The sequence below is a fragment of the Bacillus rossius genome, chromosome 11 (assembly GCF_032445375.1).
Source record: "Bacillus rossius redtenbacheri isolate Brsri chromosome 11, Brsri_v3, whole genome shotgun sequence".
Classification (NCBI taxonomy): Eukaryota; Metazoa; Arthropoda; class Insecta; order Phasmatodea; family Bacillidae; genus Bacillus; species Bacillus rossius.
The window spans coordinates 6,205,581-6,221,780 of NC_086338.1; the positions used below are offsets into that span (position 1 = coordinate 6,205,581).

Genomic DNA, 16,200 nt, shown 5'->3' on the forward strand with positions numbered 1-16,200 from the left:
ACATTGTTTCAACATTTCCACTTTTCGGCACAAAAATTCCGAGAGAGATTGTCATAGAGTATTAAATTATGTTCTTTAATCTATCATGCAGAACAATAATTTGTTCTGCACGTTCAGGAGTTAAATTAGCTCTACGATTGGAGATAGTGTTTCCAGCAGAAGAGAAGCGTCTCTCGCTGGCAACCTGCGTGACTGGAATGCTTTAGTAAAATTGCTTAACCTCAAAATTAGTGTCATAAATATCTGTAACTGGTCATTAAAGTTTAATCAATTGAAAGTAATAAAAATAGAAGCATTTTACTTAATTCAAATTACACTTGCAAAAAAAAAAACATACGCACTATAAACCTACATGGAAAAATCTACTCGGTACAGAAAAAGCTGCAAAACTTGTATTTTTGTTTAAAAATTTAAATAAGTTGTCGCACAAATGACGTGGAGTTTATTAATTTTGGAAATAAAGCCTTTAGACTATTCAAAAAATTTAAACTTATGGCGGAGCACGTGGCACCAGTGTCAACCAGGGCCGGAAAATACTTATTCTGAATTTGGACTTGAAGGAGATGTAAATAGATTTTATTTTGAAAAGAGGCTTTGCGGAGAAAACGACGGCGGTGACCTCTTTAGCGCCCCGTCAAGGCCGGTTTTCCGGACACAAAGCCCTGTAGTGTCCTGGTTGTTTACATTTAAAACACGTACGGTTGTTTACTTCTACCCTGGGAGCCGAACAGTTAACAACTGCATGACCAAACTGCGTGCAGTTGGCACATCTACGGTGTACAAACTCTAGGTCGGGTTGCCCGTCCTGCCGCGCCACCCCAGCAGTGACGCAGCGCGCGCCGGAGTCAGCTTCGGGCGCCCTTACCCTAGCCGCGGCGCGCGGCTCGCGATGATCGCTCATGACACACCGCTCCGGGGTCGGAGTTACAGTATGCCGCAGGGTTTTATCGTGGTACATAGACGTAGCCGCAGCCTTGGCTTTACGGTCACTATTGATAAGCTGGGCGTTCCCGCCGATTGAGGCAGACTGGTAAAACCTTTGCCGAGCATTAATCCGTGTGTCCACGTCGTTTGCCCACTTACGTAAAGTTTCATACGTAATCGGCAGAGGTAACATACTTGCCAAGCTAATGGCTTCAGGCCACACATTCCCCAATATAAGTTCGACGAGTTCTTTTTCGTTGTATCTTAAATCTAACACCTGTGCGTACGATAGTACACTGTCAACGTATTGTGAAACTGTCTTGTTGGACAGTTGAAGGCGCAAGACATAATCTCGCTTACAATGTTCAACTACCAGGGGTGGACACACAAATTGAAGAACAGCGGCTTTAAAAGCTGCATACGATTCCTTCTTAACAATTGTATCTGTTAACGCACTGACGTAAACACCAGTGCATTTCAACAATAGGGCCTTAAGAAATGAGTCATGCGGAATAAGCTGTAACTTATGTAACCTATCCGCTTGTAAGAAAAAGTCTAAAACTTGTTTAGGGTCACTGGACTCTAATGTGGGCACATTCTTAAGAACGGACAGGAATAACTTGTGTGAAAAAGGGTCTGAAGTGACACTTACTTCAATATCAGTAGGTCTGGGATTTCCGACTTGGATGCCAGGAGTATCCGCCAGGGAATCTCGGATATACGTAATCAAACGTGAACGTAAGTCGGCCACGGTTTCGGCGGGGTCTGTAGGCAGCCCATTTTCTTCTAGATACTGGATTAGGTCTGGTTTATGCAAACGATAGACCCATCCAGTACCCTCGCCACGCCCGGAAGTTGCCATGGAACAAAAACCAGAACACACACTGTAAGAGCTGCCCTAGCAGAGTAGCGCAGTAATTGTAACCGATCCGGACACACCAGGTCGGCTACAACCACTAAGCGGACATATCACCCTTATACACTTCACCAGTGAAACACTAGTTCGGCAAGCACTGTAGGTGTGAGTTAAAGACGTAATGGGGCTGACCCTAACGAACAGACTTAATACAAGAGGTACCAAAATATATATTTTATTTTATAACAACTCAGAACAATATCATCACAAATAACAAATGTATAAGATATTTATATAGTGGAAATAGATACATTCATATAAAACAAATTTATGTTAACGCCCATGTCTATATGAATTGCGCTACAATTACGGGCGCACAGTCACATACGAATTACAAATGCAACACACATATATGGCTGCAAAATCTGACTTACTTCCTCTAGACCGTAGCCTTAATAACGTTTGTAATAAGATAAGTTAGAGCGCATATACAAATCAACGCACTTGTACAAACAGTACATGCCTTAAACGCATACTTATGTACGCCATTCAAGTGTTTGGTAGCTAAGTAAATTATCATGAACAAATATAAATATACCCGTATAAATATCTGTAATTAAGAACTATTAATACACAACACGAATAAAACAGAATGCATCTCCTACTAAAGTTAGATGAGCCTAACAGCCCCTAGCAAATTTAAGAACGTAAGGAGGTACTATACCCGAAATTACAATAGAAACACCGGACATGTGTAGCACAAGGACCGTCAAAGACAGACACCGAAAAAAAGAAAGTCCAAGAACAACCTCACACTAAAAAAAACCTAATGAAAATGCACCCGAAGAAATCCGCAAAACCCGAACACAGACCACTTGCTGTGTATACAAAAGGAAAAAGGCGCAGCTAATAAAGCGCAGCTAATAAAGACGCGGCTCTATGTTCAAACATAGTAACGGCCTACAACCACTGCCATAAGGGCGATCAAGGAGCCGACGGGCATAGTAACGGTGTCAGAACGAGCTCGTAGTGCACATGTCGGTGGACAGCCTTGCTCAGAGGGAGCGAGGACTGCGAGGAATAGCCTCAGGCCAGGGGCTTATATACCAGCAAAAACTAAGCCGATAGGGGCGCTAAAATCGCGGTACACAGGGGAAAGGAGGAGAAAAGAGGGGAAGGAGGGGCGGCATGGCTGGACTAGAGGTGGGGCGGACAAGTTTAAGAAGGGAAGGGCGGGGAAAGTATTGGCGGGCCGCCGGGGCTTGCAGAAAATGGCGACAAAGTAATATTTTATGTAGAAGTTGTACTTTGAATAATCTCGTATGTGTGCAATTCTGAGAAGAAAAAAAGGAAATTGTGGTTTTGGTTTAAATTACTTAGAAAAGTTGGACTATAAGAGATGACAGAAGTGACAAAGTTAAATTTAAATATGATATACATATTTTCAATGATGTAGTTATTTTCTATAAGACATCTTTTTTTAACTAATGTTAACTATGTAACTGTACTAAAACTTTTCATAAAGCGACATCATTAATGTTTCCTTAAAACATTATGCAATGTAAAATGTGGTTATGTCAAAGAAAGAAAATTAGGTTAGTTGTCTTTACAAAATGAATTAATCTGTTATTAATTGTACTGTGGGGCAAAGTCAAGTCATGAAAACAGTCATGAAAATGTACTGTATATTACACAGATTACAATTTTTTATATTTTAATAAAAAAATCATATTTTAATCAAAAAAACCTGATTTTAATAAAAAAAACAGATTTTAATCCAAAAAATCTGATTTTTTTTTTTATTTCTTTAAAAAAATCAGTATTTTTTCATACCCTGCTTCATACTCACTTGAACAACACAACACATGTTGAAATAAATTAGAATTAACACTAGGTACTATAAAACAACAAATCACACTATATCATCACCACTTTTAAAATACTATAATAATTTAAAGACAAGATAAAAGTTACTTTGATACCTTTATATTTTTATTGAAGTGTACATTAATAATTTATTTAGTTTTGCCAGTCAGTGTGGCACCACAACAAAATAATCAAATAATTCATAGAACACAGGAAATTACAATATTAATTGACAAGTTACTTTCAGTTTGGTATGAGTTAGTATATTAAGTGACTATCACAGCACTCAATATTTGCCTCTAGTCTAGTAAGACTGAAAAACACATTAACCAACAACAATAATAATGTAATTTAGTAAATTTTCTCTATTATGTATTAGTACAGTGAACTATGCAAGTAAATAGTACTCAAACTGAAGCAATTGCAACCAAATTTGCCACCATGATGGCCACTAAGCAATGTGTAATTTAATGTTAACCAAGCATGTTCAAATCTTAATTTTTGATTGTTGATTTCAGTTGGAAGCAATTACATAATTACTACTTGTACAAATTTTAAATAAAATATACAGCTTCAATTTTGCTGATATTTAACACATGAGACATTTAAACTGCAAAACTAATCTTTTAAGAGAAAAAATAAATTATTTTATTTTAGGGCAACATTATTAATGGTACCCACTACTAACTAAACCTGTGGTAAGACAAAAATATTTTCAATTAAAATTATGCTATTTGGCAACTAAAACTAGATGAATAAATAATTATTTCATGACACATAACACAACTAGTGGGAATTATTTGCTAGTTTTACATCCATGTCAAGTATTCTCCCAACCCAACAGTCCTTTTTATATTCCTAAACACATAACAAGATCTGAATGTAATGTGGGTAAATTATTAAAAATAAATATGCCTCGGGAAAATTCGGTACTGCAGATAACATTTTGATAGCAACATTTTCAAAAGTACAGTAGAATCTCGTTTAACTGGATCTCCAGATAAGCTGGATAGTATTTTTCAACTTTTTATTTAATGTTAAAAATAATTACCATTGTATTCTACATACATGCAACTAAAAACAGTTAGCAATGGCTTTGCTTCATTAAAAAGCCATACGTGTTTGTAACAGAAGAAATTTTATGAATACTTTTTTAATAAATGACATGAATAGTTGTTTGTATATTGATTAATGACTTGTAAAAAATATTGAACATGTACCTATACCATTACTGGTACTTTCATTTGTCAAAAATGTTTAACTCAAAGAAGCGGACATAATGCTATAAATATGTCATAGTTTTGCATTTTAATATAATCATATCGAGAGGCCTATATTGCAAATAAAATGCACCAGCAATATAAAATCTTGAATTATATGAAGGTTTGTTTCAATGCCAATAGTTTGTATGGTTTAGAAGTTTAATTGAGAACTAATATTACTTTGAACTCTATTGTCTTATTGAAGCTTTGCACATGTTTAATGCTTATCCATGTTTAGTTCTATATTTTGCAAACTTGCTCCTTACATTAAGATGTCTGCTCTGTATCATTAGACACCCAATGTTACTGTACACACAATTAGTTTATTTTATCATATAAATTCCACGACTGTTTTTAAGTTATCAATTAAAAAAAACTAACTAGTTGTGTTTTTTATTTTTATACGTAAACTAATGTACACTTATTTTCATTAAAACTGAATAACAAACATTACCAAAATTTCTATCATTTTATTGTATCCATTAAGCAAAACAAGCCAGTTTTAATTAACTTTGTTCAGGCCTAGTAAGATTCACTGAATTAATTGCTGAATATTTTTATAACTTTTGAAGGATAAAAACTCCAATTAAGCCCAACACTAACTACGTAGGTGTATGCATATTCAAATTTTTACCATAAAACTTTTAAAGTATTTTGTCATGTACAGTACATAACAAATTTAAAGCAAATGTTTCATTATTATTTCTGATGGATGGCATGTTCCAAAGACAATAACTTATTTGTTGGTAGTGATTTTATGTTATGGATAGGGACAAGATTTGATGGTTTTATTTTAGGACAATTTCCTTTTAAAACAGGAGATTTCGTTGTTATTGTTTATATTTATAAAATATGAAAAATGATATATTTCTTAATACTAATTCATCATTAGTAGTAAGCATGTCTTGAAAAATACTACTCAGGAAAATAATAATCAATCTGCAATTGTTTGTGTGTTTGAAAAATAAGTCGTGTTTAATGTAAATAAATTGTCGCTATAAGTGACGCACTATCAACCATGTAATTTAAATTTGTTTAAAAACGATTTAGTTCATATTTTAGTACAAATTAATACTAAATAAAATACATTCAATGAATTTACCATTATAAAATATGAAAATGTTTGTAATTCGAGTAAAATGTTGTCAAACTGCCGATTGATTGCATGTTTATCTTGTTATACGTTGAATTGTCATCCTTGGCGGTGTTATTTCGGTTTTATCGCAATGTACCGTATAATCTTGTCCCTAGTTATGGGATGAAAGGTTAATCTTTTTTCAAAGTATACACTAAACCTAATTTGATTTGTGCACAGAATTACAAATGTACCATTTATAGCACTTGTAACTAACAACAAAAAATACAGATTATAGAGGCTATTTAAAGTATGTAAATGTGTTTGTCAAATTGTTGATCTAAATTACAGTTTACGTCGCTGCTCTTAATATCTGAAGTATGTTAACATCTAGGGAATTTAAACATAAGTATCCCATTTTGTTCTAATTTGCAAATACAGCTGCGTTGCAAAACATTTCATTATTTGGAGAAAATGAATTTGATTGACTAACTCTACAAATTATACAATTACACAAATCACTCTTAGACAAAATTTATACTATTTTTAAATTAATGCACTGTATTAAAAATACGTAGTTATTTTGTATGGCACATACATGTGTACACAAAAAATGCTTTAACTTTTTAGTTACAAACAATGTTAAATATATGTACATGTACACTAATGCCATGAAATTAGTAAGTACAAGCAAATGTATAAATATAATAGAACCTCTGTTTTATATTATTATTGGGTGTGTCTGAGAATGTAAAATGTGGGAGATGTATCCTACAGTTATTTTCTGTTCAGAGAACTCCGATATTACCTATAGCATTTGACCATACCATATATACACAATTATTAATTAAGAGTGTCTGAATCATATCTAAATATAATCTTTAGGCATGTTGTAATCAACAAAAATGTATTGCCTTGCATAAAAATGAGCTTAAAACAGGACCTAAATGAAATGGTGCGAAAAACAGGAAAACATTAGAAGTGGTAAAATCGAGGTTCTACTGTATATCACATCTACTATACTGCCTGACTTAATTCTGAAAGTGATGCTGAACAACCTGAGCCCGTACATTCGCTGCATTGGCTGCAGGTTCTCCAACATCACCTTCATTAATTTCAATGGGTTCACCAATTATTACAGCAGGTTCCACAATTCTGTAGCGCCTCATGTTGTTCAACACAGCACAATACACTATTATGCACCCTGCTGTCAAAGGGCAGTAATGTAGAACACGGTCCTTCAGAAGACACCGCCATTCTGTCTTCATGACTCCAAATAAACGCTCAACACAGTTGCGGGAGATGCAATGGGCCTGTGTATATCGCTCCTCTGCAGAACCAGCCTCAGCATTTCTTATTGGAGTCAAAAGATATGGCTCAAGTACATAGCCACCATCACCTAAAAAATAACAAATGTATAATAAATTCACAGCTACCCTAGTAGTCAATAGTGTGGTTACACACAAATTTTATGTTTATAAAATATGAATAGTGATACCCAATTTGTAAATTATTTTCAATTTATATTATAAATACAATAACAAAAACATTCTTAGGAAGTTGTTATTTATATTTAATAACTATGAGCAGTTTTCAGTAGTGTTCTGCTTTACTTTCTTATCAAAATCAACAACAAACACTAGGCTAAACAATCAAAGGAAACTAAGCGAAAACTCAAATTATTTGCCTTCAAATACCGTTTTAGACTGAAACAGAATCAAAAGTCAATCACTTATATAAAAATAAACATTAAAAATGAAATAAAACGTGCTAATGTCATTAAAAAAGAGCATAACAATGTCGAACATTTTGGGAGCAGACATGTCAATGTTTTTAAAAATTAAACAACAAAATATCATTTTAAATGTAATAAAATTCACTTGCTTACAAGGTTATCTTTTTGAATATAATTGTATTAAAATGATTGATAGTAATATTTTTAAATATTGTATTTAATCATAAATATTTTGTCAAATGATGGGGCATCTATACAGTAAACTTACCCAACAACCAGCAATTTCTAAGCCCTCTAGCATACTGTTGCTCCAACTCTGCCCTCAGGCTACCAAACCTGAACACAAACTGGTCATGTACTGAGCCAGGCATTCTCGGGTCGATATGCAGTACTCTCAGGTCGTAACTAGAAACCTGTGCAAAGAGGAAACAATGTTGGTGTTGTACAGAAACACAGTTACATATGTACACATAGGCAGCCATACCCGGGCCAAGGGGATACTCAATACCCCCTAGGTATGAGACAAACCCCCTCCCCCCCCCCCCCCCCCAACTCAGAAAATATCACATGGGCACTCTTGGGTGTAAACAGGCAGTATGAAATTTCATCAAACAAAAGTTCTATCATAGTCCTACACAGAATAGTTGAAGAAAATTTTATCAAATTATAAAAAAATTTGTTTTAAAGAATGAGCAATGAAAATTAAGTTCCACACAAAATAATTAGCACAATTTTTATAGTGTAACTAATGTAAAACACAATAACAAAGAACAACATGAAAGCTTTTTGGAAAAAGATTAAGGTGTTTTGATTTGATTTTAATATTTTTATTTGATTAATTTCCTAAAGATAAAATTGAGGTGGAGTCACATGCTCTGACTCATGGAAAGTATGTTTGGATATGTACAAGTAAAGTAAATATAAACAATTAAATAAAATTTAAAAAATTAATCATATTAGGCGCGGTGCACACCAGAGCGATACGATAGACGATGCGATAAACGATACGATACGCGTCGCGACGTGAATATGACATGGTTCCATGGAATGTGTGGCAACTATATGGAAGCAACGTAAGTAGGTGCACACTAGCGCGATAGCGATACGATAGCGATACCGATCGGCGTCGTATCGTGGAGGCTACACAGCGTGCTGGTCGCGCCAGGCAACAGTATCGCTTCGTGTTCCCTTCACGAAACATGGCGAGTTCGCAGGAGGATGTTGTTACGATGATTGCATTTATCAAACATGTAGAAAACAAGCCTTGTTTGTGGAACTACACCCTCAAAACGTATTCTAGAAAGGATGTGACTAGTTTGGCATGGAAAAACATAGCAGAAGAAATGAAAGACACAGGTAAATGACCCATCAGGGTCAGGAAAAAAAACCCTATTACATTGCAGCACATCTTGCTTTCCTCCGTCCCTATATGAAGGGAACGACTACGTCAGGGAATGCAACCGTACAAGAAGGGGATCACGACAAGGAATCAGAAAATCGTCATGCATGGCAGATAGACAGTGATTTACAACAATCAACAAATAGTGTCATGGAAGAATCATTGGGTATGCCAGAGGGTACACATTAAGATGTGGATTCTGAAATTCTTCAACAACCCCACGTGTCAAAGAAGAGGAAAGTGGTAACCCCTACACACGACATGGACAAAGCATTTGTTGAATGGCTTGCCTCGAAAAAAGAAGAAAGAACTAGGAAACTGGAAAACGAAAGCGAACGAAATTATTCTGATTGTCTGTTTTTAAGTACGTTGTTGCATGATTTCAAGAAACTGGATGACAGGCGCAAAATAAGTCTTAAAGCGAAATATATTCTACAGTTTAACGAACAGTTGAATGATGCTGAGAGAGAAGCATCAGGCATGTTTTCTTCACAATGTGATCCGTCTGCTTACAGTACTCCACATGAGATACATTGTCCTATTCCAACCACTGTACTCTCAGCCAACAACGTTCACACAGTTTCACACACTGATTGTTTATCCAATAACATCGACACAGTTTCATTAACTGTATTGCTTTAACATTTGTGTTATGCAAGTAGTGTTTTTTCTTTGTTTTGACTGTATTGTATTCTCTTCTTTTTCTATACATAATAAATGAATGTACATATACACTATATACCGCAACTTGCTCTATGACCTCTTAATTGCTAATAACATAGTTTACTTACCTTAATGTAATAAGTAATTTCTCAGCAGGTGAAAAAAAGCCTGTATTTAGTGTCTTGGCTTCGCGATTCCTCTGAAACTAGCTGCTCCAGAATGTGAAACGTTTCTGTGCTCATCCTATACATTTCATGAAATTTTTTTTCGTTTTGTCGGAGTTCTCGGCCAACCACAGCCGAACTATGTTCAATATTCATGACATTATACGGATGTACCCAGTACTTCCTTGCCCTTTTCCATTTACGAATTTTTAGGTACCTGTAAGCCACTACAACATCCTCGTCAGAAGGACTCATCATTACAAATGAGGCTTTTATCGCTTTCTGTATTGCCTATAGCATTGCTCTGGTGTGTACCTGAGAGTTGACAAGATAAAAGTTGCGTCGCGCAAAGCGATCCCACGCTTATCGCATAGCCTATCGTATTGCTCTGGTGTGCACCGCGCCTTAAATGTGATACATATTAGGTAACTATTCACTATTCCTACAACATTTTATTTATATGAACTCTTTTATCAGCTGCCTAACTGAGCTCTGTATTTACTTTTCAAATACATAGGTAGACATGTCTTAAAATTGCTAAAAATAAGCTGGTACTGACCACTTGTACATTGATAGAATGAAAACGATTGTGGTTAAAATATGCTGCTTCATTGATTGATGGTCTCACAATTGCAATGTGGGAGCAATCGATGCAGCCAATCACACCTGGAAATCCAGTAGCTGCAACAAACCTGTAGAAAAATATTTTCAAAGAATTTTTATGTAATTTATATAATAGTTAAAGAAATATACAAAAAAAAATTTTTCAGCAAAAACTGTGCAAGCAGATTTTCACATTTCAAGCACATGATGCATAATAGTTCATTGTTTAAATGCAGAGTTAGTTAATGATTGCACAACTTTTAGCTGAAAATAAAAATTTATTTTAATGGTTTGAGATAGGAGAGGGGCTATTCTGAAAAGAATGCATGCAAAAAAATATCTGAAAAACATTTTTCTTTGTTACCAACGATTTTCTTTATCAATCTGTAAAAGAGCATTGCAATATATTAAACACTTTCCTGTTAGTTAGCCTTTTTTTAGGTTATGTACACTAAAAATGGTGTACATGGATATTTAGGTTAGGTCATTTAATATGTCATTCCTTAGTAAGACTTTATAGTATTTTAAGTTACATAAAGTAACCAGCTGTTCACTCTCTTATAGTATTTTTTATGTAGGTATCCTAACCTAATATCCACATGATTTTACAGTAATTATGTAGCTATCTAACCTATTCAATGTAAATGGTGAACTAATAGTAAGCTTAATACCACAATGCCCTTAAAATTGAAATTATTTTTTATCATTTTTTTTTTTTGGTGCGGCATACTACTTGATAATTACAACAACTAAGAGTTCTGTATCGCGGTAAGAGTTCTGTATCACATATCCAATTTTATTCAATGATTATGTATATTTTCATCCTAAGGTACACTATGCTTGTTTATTTACATTTAGCATGTCGAAAAATCTTAGGCATAACAATAAATTGTTATTTAACAATGAGATTGAATGCAACATAAAATTTTCTTTTTATTGAACTTAGTACTACTATTCATTACAATAACAAAAGTTTTTGTCGTATGCAGGATATTTCGACATATGAAGTTTTAACAACAAGCATCATGTATCACAAGATCAATATTCGCAGGATCAAGGGATAAACTTGGATGCATGATACTTACTGCTAAATGTATTAACAACAAGCACATTAGTGAAACCAAATGTTATGAATATAGGTACTTACTGTCTCCGCACTCTCTCTCGTTCTTCAAAGGTCTGTGGGAATCTAATCCATTGAGCTGCTAAGTCCCCACTTAGCAGCTGACTGACCTTTCGCACGCAATTGCCCGCTGCAGTCTGGCAAACTGCCAGCACAAAATCTTGAGCGACAGCTCGCTGGTAGCTTCCAGTAGCAAAAAACCTTATTGCTACCAACACCTGTAATTAATAAATAGATTTTTATCACGTAAGTTACTAGGAGTCCGGCAATAAGCTTAATGAAAAATTACATAAACACAAACTCTTCATAAATAGTAAATACTCAAGGAAATTGAAGAGTAGGTGATCAATTAAAGTAGTGGTACCCAGTACCAATTGTGAATAACTGACGTAAGAAGTTTATTTTAAACATACACACTGTATTAGGAATATAAATATTTTAAATAGGATGTTTTTATATATTTTAAGCTGCCATAACCTGATCAGCCATTCTAAGTTATTAATCAGCCTTTTTCCAATAGTTTAAAAATTACCAGATTGTCTATCAAAATACCTTAAAAGCTTTAAAAAAAAATAATAATTACAATTTCTGAAATTTGTGTAGGCCTATGAAGTTTTAATTACCTGAATGTGCACAGGCAAACTGTGGCTTCACTGACCTTCAAGATGTGGTCTCAGCATTTCACACAGTTCAAAACCCATTCTGATACTCATTCTAAAAAGAGTACTGAACTCTACTTACCGCAGCTCAAATGGGTTTAAGCTGTCCCTTAACTGCCGGCGATACATTTTCAGCCTGTTTCGTTGACGCCTTCTTCCGATTCTTTGCTGGGCGAGATGTATCAAACCCCAACCTTCCAGATCCATTGCACCTTAAACAGGTTAATAGTACCGATTTTAAACATGATACGTTTTTGTACATTGCACGTATAAAATTTGCATCTTAAATAATACAATCCACAAGTAGGTTTGTGTCATAATAGTTGAATATTATTTGTTAATTACCATAATGTTACATAGATGCTTGTATGTAGAATAATTTTAATTATAAGATTTCAATAGGTATAATCTTACCTTAGTTTTAACAAAAAATAATGTTATTGCATTCAGTCTGTCGTCAAGAAACAATTAATTATTAACAGCGCATGTAACCATTTATAGGTTAGTTTACATTTATTTGAACAAAGTAACTTAAATAGAAGATTATAAACTAAGCAAGCATACGCAATAAATAATAAATGTACACATAAATGACATAGACGCCAAATAATACAATAATTAGGCGAGAAATAAACATAATCATACCTTGCTTTCTCGTTCTCTTTCAATTCCTTTGACGAAAATGGCTGCCTATGAAGGCTATGACGGCCTTACGACGGGCAAACCATTCCGCCTTACCTATGACGGGCATGTCGTACCTAAGGCGTCTTCCAGAAGGCGAAAAAAGATCCATGCTCGCTTTTAGTAGCGAAGCGTCATACCGATGACGCGTCGTCCCTATGACGGGCGAAAAAGAGAACCATGCTCGACCGGCAGGTGACAGGGTTGTGTGTGTTGCAGTGTTCCTGTACCGGTCTGTGCCAGCAAGTGAAGGAGGAGATAACTATAGAAGAGCACCCCACTGCCCCAGGTACTGGCCTGCCATACTCTATACCAGTAGCTAACACAGGTCCGTGTGCATTCTGCAGTTATTAGCTTATGAAGGTTTGTATAGAGGAATTTTTTGGATGGCAGCTACTGGCATCTCTTAATGAAACAGTGAAACATGGTATTTACGTTCTCCTTAAGATTATGTTCCTGTAAAGTACTCATTTCTTTTATGGTAAATTTATTTTATATTTAATCTTAGTTTTAATATTCCATCAAAACAAGATTATTTTTTTTGCGTGACAATGTACATTTCCTTGTTGGCCACCTTCCAAGGAATTTCAAGCCACATGGAAGATACATTGTTTTTTAACTGGGAAGCTAGGGAGAAACCAGTGGTTTTTGAAAGCCCTGGAGAATTATGTGTTTAGTCACGCCTATTAGTGTAAGTGGGCCATGAGACCAGCTGTAGACAAGACTCCAGAATCATCAGTACACGTGAATTACATAACCACACAGCACACTTTTAGTAGATGCCTACCTAAAAATGTTTATCAAAGGAAAAGCAAGATTTTTAAGTTATTTTTTTTTCAAGTACTTTAACTTTTGTCAAAAGTTCAAAGGCTTACTGAGAGATGCTTACAAACCAGTGACCTTGAGAATTATAACTTGAGGACCCTGACCCAATACCACTGTGAAATAGTGATTTATATGCATTACTTTAAGCCTTTAACTATAATTGGCTTTTGTTATATTTCAATGGTGCATAGCAAATCTAGTTTAACATAACACTAAAAAACTAAGATAATAGACTTTTCCAGGAAATATCACCCTTATAAATTTCACTACAAGTTATAAAATACCTTTATTTCTAAAATCTCTTTTATAAAAGAATTTTGTATCATTTTAGATTTTAAATTACTTTTCACAATTAATTATGATTATATTCCTTCACTCTACTTTGCACTGATAAGATTCAATTGTTTGGAATAATATCTCATTGTATGATAGCAATAAACTAGAATAAATTAAAAATAATATAACAGAATTAATTAATATAAAAAAATTTCCTTATACTGTTTTGACTCCCCTTTTTGATCACAGAGCTTACCTAGATGCATTTTTTGACTTAATTGTTATAGTGACAAAATTAAATATTAATATTTATTTGAAAACACTAGAATTCCTTAGTGTTCTATATTTAGTTTTCGATTTATTGTGGCTTGTACACATCATACACAACACAAAAACCCCTGTCCATCTTGACTTGGCAGTGGTACCAACAGAGGCTATGCACATTTACCATTCTAGGCAATTATCCCTACTACCATACATAACACTCCTTTCTCCTACATCAGGTTCCCACACTCTACTTGTACTATACATAATAACACACAGCACATGACACACAATCTCACATCACAAAGTCCTTAGTCCATGCCCTGAGTGGCCTGCCTCCGTCATACAACAAGTCTCCCGTGATGCACCCGTGGTGGGCTGAATCCTTTGAACCCAGCCTCCTCGTCCTGGACCGGAAGTGGCGGCCGTGACAACTCTCGAGGCTGGCCTTAGCCTCCTCCCCACTGACTAGAAATGGCAATACCTGTGCTTCCTGGGAGCCCCTCGCATCTGGACGGAAATCCCTCTCACGTTCCACCGCTGACGGATACCTCGTTCGCAGCTGGTCGAAATGCCGTCGCACCCTTTCTCCTCCACTTGTTAACACAACATATGATACTGGCCCCGTTACCGCCATAACGGTGGCAGCTTACCATTTTTGTCCTCGTCCTGTATTCAGGGCATATACCAAATTGTTTAGCGCGAAACATCGTGGTTTGGCAGTCAATTTCTTTCTCTCCTCTTGTTGTCCATCATCTCCTGTACAAAGTCGGGGTGAACTCCATCCAAGCACGTTCGCAGACGCCTACCCATAAGTAGTTCCGCCGGGCTGGATCCTGTTGTGGAACAGGCGTTTACGTGTTGAGTCAGGAGCAGTCTTGCTATTCGTTGGTCCAGTTCACTACCCTCTATTCGTTAAGCATCTCCTTAAATGCTCCTGACGTAAATGCAGTGCCATTGTCACTGACCAGCACATCTGGAATTCCATGTGTGGCAATAGGGTACGTAATGCTGTAATGACACTCCTCGCACCTGTGGAAGAGACCGGTACGACCTCGAGCCATCAACAACGACCAGGAACACCTGGCCATGCAGCGGACCAGCAAGGCTGCTTGGCCCACTCCCATTGTCGGGTGCCTTGGGTGGTGCGTGACGTGATGTCTGGCTTGTGTCACACTGCTGTACGGTGTGCTCCACATCTGCGTCGAGACCAGGCCACCACACAACCATGCCCTGATGACCCACATGCTAGGTCGCCCGGCTGGCGGAATGACGATCCGGGAGCCCCACAAGAGGCACCCCCGGTGGGTCAGTGCGTGTTGCCTCCTGACGAAGGGAACAAATTCCTCCTGCTGTTTGTCATGTGGCCAGCCCGTCAAAGCCCAATGACAGACACGTGATTGGATCGGATCAGCTCGAGTCATCGCAGCGATGTGACGTGTGGTCAGAGGTGTCGGAACATCTACATCAGGGGTAGGCCGTGGGAGACGGCTTAGTCCATCAGCATTTGCGATGCTGGAACCAGGCCTATAGCGCAGCTCAAAATCATAACCACTGAGGATGATACTCCAATGCAGCATGCGTGGTGAAATGATGTTTGGAGTTACCTGGTCTGGCGTAAGTAATCCAAGCAACGGCATGTGGTCTGTGTGGATCGCAACCCGCCGACCATATAAGAAGTCATGGAATTTCTTGACTCCAGCAATGATACTCAGTGCCTCTTTGCAATCTGAGCATAATGGCGCTCGGTGGAAGTCATTGTACGGGAGTAAAAAGAAATAGGAATATCTTCACCCCGTGCGCTTGTCTGACTTAGAACCGCTCC

The 16,200-nt window shown here is 36.5% G+C and overlaps 1 protein-coding gene across 1 annotated transcript; it reads right to left on the reverse strand.

Moving 5' to 3' along the window:
• Nucleotides 1–786: 786 nt before the first annotated feature.
• LOC134536540 (putative nuclease HARBI1) lies at nucleotides 787–13,080 on the reverse strand. The gene is made up of 4 exons (XM_063376273.1): nucleotides 13,068–13,080; nucleotides 10,504–10,625; nucleotides 7,187–7,296; nucleotides 787–805 (listed from the first exon to the last, which is right to left on the reverse strand). Exons 1-4 carry the CDS (start codon nucleotides 13,078–13,080, stop codon nucleotides 787–789), a joined length of 264 nt encoding a protein of 87 aa, XP_063232343.1.
• Nucleotides 13,081–16,200: the final 3,120 nt, after the last annotated feature.

What these genes read in the sequence shown, in the direction of transcription:
- LOC134536540 (XM_063376273.1), bottom strand. An exon ending in ATTCTATCAATGTACAAGTG is followed by an intron (nt 7,297 to 10,503) that starts GTCAGTACCAGC and finishes CGATATACACAG; the next exon opens with GCCCATTGCATCTCCCGCAA.